We start from the raw sequence: 6,581 nt of genomic DNA, 5'->3' as shown, positions 1-6,581 counted from the left end.
TAGAGATGACCGGAAAGCCTTTCAAGCATTTGATTGATAAAAGACAATGGAAAGTGATCCTTGCATGTGGCTTCATTTAGCTTCCTATAGTCTATGCAAACTCGCCACCCGGTTACCGTCCTTGTTGGAATTAATTCGTTGTTTTCGTTAGCCACCACCGTCATCCCTCCCTTCTTCGGAACTACTTGGACCGGACTCACCCATGGGCTATCGGAGATTGAATAAATGATTCCAGCATCTAGTAATTTCACGACCTCCTTTTTCACAACTTCTTGCATGTTCGGGTTGAGTCTTCTTTGGCGTTGTACTACAGCTTTTGACCCTTCTTCTAGGTTGATTTTGTGGGAACAATAGGCTGGACTAATTCCCTTTATGTCGGTTATTTTCCATGCTATAGCACCTTGTCTCTTCTTTAGTACCCCCACAAGGATCTCCTTCTCATGTTTGGCCAAATCAGTAGCTATAGTTACAGGTTTTTGTTGGCCATCTTCAAGGAATGCGTACTCCAAGTGATCTGGTAGTGCCTTGAGCTTATTTTTTGTGTTCTATATGCTGAACACGTCGAGTCCAGAAAGGGGACTCGTCGAGTCCAATGTAAATTTCGTGACTGTACGGGGTTCTTCGAATGGACTCGTCGAGTAGATCGAGGCTACTCGGCGAGTCATTTCTTCAACACTTCTGATCAGATCTTCATACTCAGCTTCCTCGAGCAGTCTTTCTAACTCCATCAGGTCCCTTTCAGCATCAAACTCTTCTTCAAATGAAACGGTGGGCTTGCTTGGCTTTTCTTATTTCCAATCTTCCAATAACTCATCCAACATGTCAATTGAAAACGTCGTGTCATCACTACTCCTTGCATGCTTCATGGCTTGATCAACTCCGAAAGTGACTGATTCGTCCCCTACCCGAAGGGTAAGTTTAGAATCTCTCATATCGACTATAGCGCTTGCTGTATTGAGAAAAGGTCTTCCCAATATGATCGGGACTTGGGGATCCGCTTCCATGTCGAGAACTATAAAGTCTGAGGGGAACACGTACTTGTCCACCTTTACCAAAAGATCTTCACAGATTCCCCTAGGAAATGTAACCGTTTTGTTTACTAGGTGGATTGCCATGCGAATGGGTCTTGGCTCGGGGAGATCTAACTTTTTGAAAAATGAAAGGCATGAGGTTTACACTTGCCCATGAATCAGCTAGTGCATATATGGTGGCCAAGTTTCCAAATTGACAGGGCAATGTTAAACCTCCCGGATCTTCTTTCTTCTTAGGAAGTGTGTTCAACATAGCAACTAAACAGTTTTCGTTTAGGACCACCTTCTTCACTTCTTCCATCTTCCTTCTATTAGTTAGAAGCTCCTTGAGAAACTTGGCGTATTTTGGCGTTTGGGAAACCGCTTCTATGAATGGTATATTGATTTTAAGAGCCTTTATGTGTTCTAGAAACTTCTGGTAGTCTTCTTCATTCTTTTCTTGTCTAGCTCGGGCTGGATATTGCAGTGGAGGCTAATATGGCTTAACAAGAGTTTTACTTTTCTGATCAGGTGTCGGACTCTTTGAGTCCATATCGTGGACTCGGCGAGTAGGTTCTGGGTTCATCTGGTTCTAGTCTTGATTCTGCCCTTCTGCCTCCTTCTCTTGCACCGACTTTGGATCTTCATTCTGAATAGGGGTTAGAGGGGTTATAATCTTCCCACTCCTTGTTGTGACAATGCTTATATGTGCGCCTTTCGGGTTACTTTCGGTATTGCTTGGAAGTCCACCCGGTCTTCTCTCTTTCACTTGTTGTGCAAGTGCCCTAGCTGTTTTTCTATGTTGAGAATGGATGCTTGCTGATTCCTAAGTAAGGCTTGCTGATCTTTCATCATAAGTTGGTGTTCTCTCAAAATATTTTGTTGATCTTTAAGTGTAGCATCAGTATCATTGTGTCGTTTCTCTGACGCGGCTACAAATCTAGTAAGCATCTCTTCCAAATCAACTTTCTTCTCCACAATCGGTTCCTCCTTTTGATAGTAACCCCGTTCTTTTTGCTTGAATTTCTCCTCATTTTCCTTTTTGTATTCTTCATACGGGACCCATTCCTTCTTTGGTTTCCGCAAATTATCATCAAATCTGTCGCCACTTGAATATAATACTTGAGCCTTCTTGTTTCCATTCTCATCCAAGTCACAATCCCTTGTGAGGTGGGGTCCTCTACAATTCTCACATCCTACCCAAATAGCATGGATTGTTTGATCCATCTTTGTCATCCTCCTATCTAAACTATCTAGTTTGGCCATCATTGCCTCCATGTCATCGTTAACCATGTTCACTACCCGCCTACTTACTTCATTTCATGGGTTGTGATATTCTCTAGAATGGTTAGAGAACTCTTCAATCACCGGGGGTGCCTTCTTTGTGAGGGGTCCTTGCGAGTCAAGGAGCTGTCGAGTTGTAACATTGACTCCATCATAGAAGATGGAGACTTCTTGTTGGCTATTAAGGTCATGGTGTGGGCAATTCCTTAGTAGACATTTGTACCTCTCCCACGCCTCATAAAGGGACTATCCGGGTTGTTGTTCAAAGTTGGCTATAGCTTTCTATTATAGAAGGTGGGCAAAACTGGTCAATGAATTCTTCTTTCATCTTAGCCCATGTAGTGATGGATCCGGGAGGGAGTGACTTGAGCCAATCTTTTGCAGCACCCTTGAATGTATTTGGAAGCATATGAAGCAGTTGGGTTTCACGAGGCACATTTGGAACATTAAAGTAATCAGCTACATCATTGACTTCATCCAAGTGTTTATAATCATCTTCGTGGTCTTTTCCGTAAAAGGGGATCTCCTTGATTTGAGCAAGTATGTGACCCTTGAGCTCAAAAGTGGCAGTCGCGGGAATTACGGGTTGCACAAGTCCTGGGCCGGTGTCATCTCGTATCCTCTTCTTCCATTCGCCCATGGGAACTTCATCAATGTTCGCCATGGTGTTGTCAAATTCACCTTCTAGATCGCTGTCTTCTCCAAATTCGCTTTCTTCCCTTTCGGACTCGTTCACAGTGTCTTCCTTGATTGGGTCTTCGTTTGCCAAGGAAGAGTTGCTGGATGCTCCTGATTTGCTGCTCTTCTTCTTGCTGAAAACGGAGTTTAGATTCTTCAAAGGCGAGCTCTTCGAAGAAGCAGATTCTCCAACGACTTTTCCTTTATTCTTCTTTAGGGCGGACTCCGGGACTTCAAGTGGAGGGACTAAAGGCGTATTGGATCCTCGGGTCATGTAAAAACTGCAACCAAAGTAAGAAAAACGCATAAAAAGAACAAAAAGTAAATAAAAAACAAAAGTGTGAAACTGCGACGGACTCGCCGAGTAGCTTCAACTGCACTCGGCGAGTTCAAGGCAGAAACAGAAAAAAAAATTCTAATTAAAATTCTAAAACAGAAAACTATTAAAACTAAACCTAATAACTAAATTACTTAAAAATAACTTTGTGCAAGATAAATCTCACACAAAGGATCGATAAAACTAGAAATTAGTGCTAATTTTTGAACTGTTCCCCGGCAACGGTGCCAAAAACTTGATGTGTGTTTACTCAACTAGTTTTAATCCTACTTTTAATTATAAATTGACACACAAAGACAGTTCACCTATCAATTGTGGTAAAACTAAATAAGTAGGGTATCGAACTCAGGGAACGGAAAATTAATACTAAAAACTAGAATTAACTAAAAACAAGTAATATAAATTAGGGGTTTCTCTAGTTTTGCAAGACTATAAATTTAACTACAACTTGACTACTCAATGAAAAGCTGAAAACACGTAAAAACAAACTAATTCAATGATCAAAAAGGGTTTCTGTTTAGGTTCAACTCTTTTACTCCTATGGTCAATTTTATGATAATACGATAGATTAATTGTTATTGGTTACCGACTCTGGTGATTAGATTCGCAGTCACTATTACTAATCCTTTGAAAACTTACCAATTCAAGCAATGTCCAGTTGATTAAACTAATAGATTTTCTAGGTTAATTATTTTGGCTAAATAAGACTTGTAACTAGCTAATTAAATTTGGTGATTCAATTAACCTCTTGTTGATGGTGTATCACACAAGCTCACACATTAATTTACCCATTCTCTAATTAATCCTAGTTTCATGTTCATTATTCCTAGGCATATAGTATTGTGTTCACATAAATTATATGAGATAAGCAATTAAGAGATGTTCATGCTGCTTAATTACTTAGCACTTAATAGAAAACAGTTATGGTTAATACATGAGGGTCTTTAACAAGCTTAATTTAACAATATCACCAACTAACAATTAATCAAAAACAAATAAATTAAACCATAGGAGCAAAATTGTTTCCCCAAACAGAAACTAACGAAATTAGTTCATGAATTCAGTATGTGAAAGCTCAAAGACAAATTCAAATAATCCCAACATAATTCAATGCAAAAGAAAAGTGGAATATTAAACCTAAATTGCCTTAATCTCTTAAGAATGAAGGATTAGGGTTCTTCAATCGTTTTCCAGAGCTCCAAGGGTTTCTTGATCGCCAATTGTTCCACCAAAGATCTAGAGATAGTCCTCAATTCGGGGTTATGAAGTTTATTTATAGTTTTCTCAAAACAGGGGCTACTCGTCGAATAGCCAACAGACTCGCCGAGTCCCCCTTGAGGAATCCGTATACGACAAGGACTCCACGTGTCGCTTCGCGAATCTTTGTGTCGAATCGTCGAGTAGACGATCCTACTCGCCAAGTAGCTTCAGAATTAGCCTTTCTTCTTCTTTCTTTCTTTCCCAAGCTTCCTTTCATATCTCCTGCTTCCTTTTGCTTTCGAGCTTCTTTTTAGAACTGAAAACATAATTTGAACAATATTAAGTATCTTTTTTGTCCACGATATGCAGTTAATTAGCCAATAAAGGATAAAAATCAAACATAGAAATATAGCTAAAAATGCAAATATCAAACTGACTAAAACACGACGATGAAAGACGTCGGAAGAAATGACATTTGGCACCCGTAGACTTGCAAGTCCCACTGTAGCGAACAACAAGGTGTAGGATAGTCAATCCAGTATAGATCTATACGCAAACTCACGCTCTCCCTCCAGGAGATTCTGGTTACAAAAACGTGACACAACGAAATGGTCGTTGTGTCATGAAGTAGTATCTCACATTATGTTATCTGTAAATCTTGTTATAGTATACTTGATATAGTAATAGTATTCTATGTATAGTATTTCTTGTATAGTATTCTCTATTATAGTATCCTCTGTTATAGTATTCTCTGTCTAATATTCTCTGTTATAATATTCTCTGTCTAGTATTCTCTGTTATATAGTATTCTCTGTTATAGTATTCCCTGTCTAGTATTCCCTGTTATAGTATTCTCTGTCTAGTATTCTCTGTTATAGTATTCTTTGTCTAGTATTTGTATATGATAGTATTCTCCTAAACTATACCTATTATAGTTTACTAGTGATTTCTGTAATTGAATAAATGAAGGTATACCTTTGCTACCCAAAGGTGCTGAACTGATTGATAGTACTTTTACATCTATATATGTATACATAATATATAACTGATATTTAAACGACATTCAGACAAATAACCAATACTCTCAGGTCACATCCAAACAAGGAAAAGGAAATAAAGCGAGTTATTTGTCCTAAGTCCTTTAAACATTACTTATATAACTATACATATATAGACATGCATTTGACAATATATAATTTTAAAAAGAAGTTTTGTAAAACATTTGAAGAGTTTAATAATAAATGTTGATGACTTGATGTCAATTTATAAAACGATTTAAAAGCAGTTTGGTTGACAAGACAGTTTAAAATATAAGAAATCATTTGTTTGAAACACAGTTAAAGTATAAGAAATCCTTTTTTTGAAACACATTTTGAAGTATATGAAATCCTTTGTTTGAAACACAGTTTATAAATCAAATGTGATTGATTATATAACTAATATGTTTTCTATTTGTATTCCCCGTTAAAAGCATTTAAATCATTTAAAAGATAGATTAAGGGGTATGAACTCACCTGTAGTGAGTGATGAGAATGTAAGATTGGTAAAGGATGCTAAGTGTCAAGTGAAGACTTGAGCACACATGGATCCTATTTAGCATATAATGACACATATATATATGCATCTAATTAGTGTTTATAACAAATAATTATTCCAGTAAAGACACCCTAGGACATGTAAAACACTTAGATTCAAGTGTTAGAAGTACAAAGGGTTGCATCTAAGGGGTGTATGGCTACACACTAGTGTTTACAGCCAAGTGGTATGCTCCATGGGAGTTTACGGCCATAAACTCATGATGAAAGGTGCCAAATGGTGTTTTAAAGGGCTTTCAAGCATTGAGGAAGGCTTCTAGGTTCATGTCCAATCCTTAGGTGGAAGTTATGGTTCTTATGCACCAACAATTAGGGTTTACGGCCAAGGGAGATGCTCTTGGCCGTAAACACCTCATGTTCTTGGAAAAGTTTGCTTTCAAGGCCTTAATCCAAACATCCTAACTAACTAACAAGTATAGGAGGTAGATACTTACGCTTTGAAGGCAAAAGGAGGGTGTTTTCGGCCCAAAACACTTA

General features: G+C 38.2%; 1 protein-coding gene across 1 annotated transcript in view; it reads right to left on the bottom strand.

Annotated features, from left to right (window-relative positions):
- Window positions 1-2,556: 2,556 nt before the first annotated feature.
- LOC111876801 (serine/threonine-protein kinase AtPK2/AtPK19) overlaps window positions 2,557-6,581 on the bottom strand; it is a 37,643-nt gene continuing 33,618 nt past the window's right edge. The window contains exons 5-6 of the mRNA XM_052770859.1: window positions 2,758-3,253; window positions 2,557-2,682 (exon numbers count right to left, since the gene is read on the bottom strand). Coding sequence (XP_052626819.1) covers window positions 2,557-2,682; window positions 2,758-3,253 — 622 coding nt within the window. The remainder of the gene's footprint in view (window positions 2,683-2,757; window positions 3,254-6,581) is intronic.

The sequence above is a fragment of the Lactuca sativa genome, chromosome 4, assembly GCF_002870075.4.
Source record: "Lactuca sativa cultivar Salinas chromosome 4, Lsat_Salinas_v11, whole genome shotgun sequence".
Taxonomy (NCBI): domain Eukaryota; kingdom Viridiplantae; phylum Streptophyta; class Magnoliopsida; order Asterales; family Asteraceae; genus Lactuca; species Lactuca sativa.
Note: the sequence above shows the minus strand (reverse complement) of the source record. Positions and strands in the feature narration are given on the sequence as shown.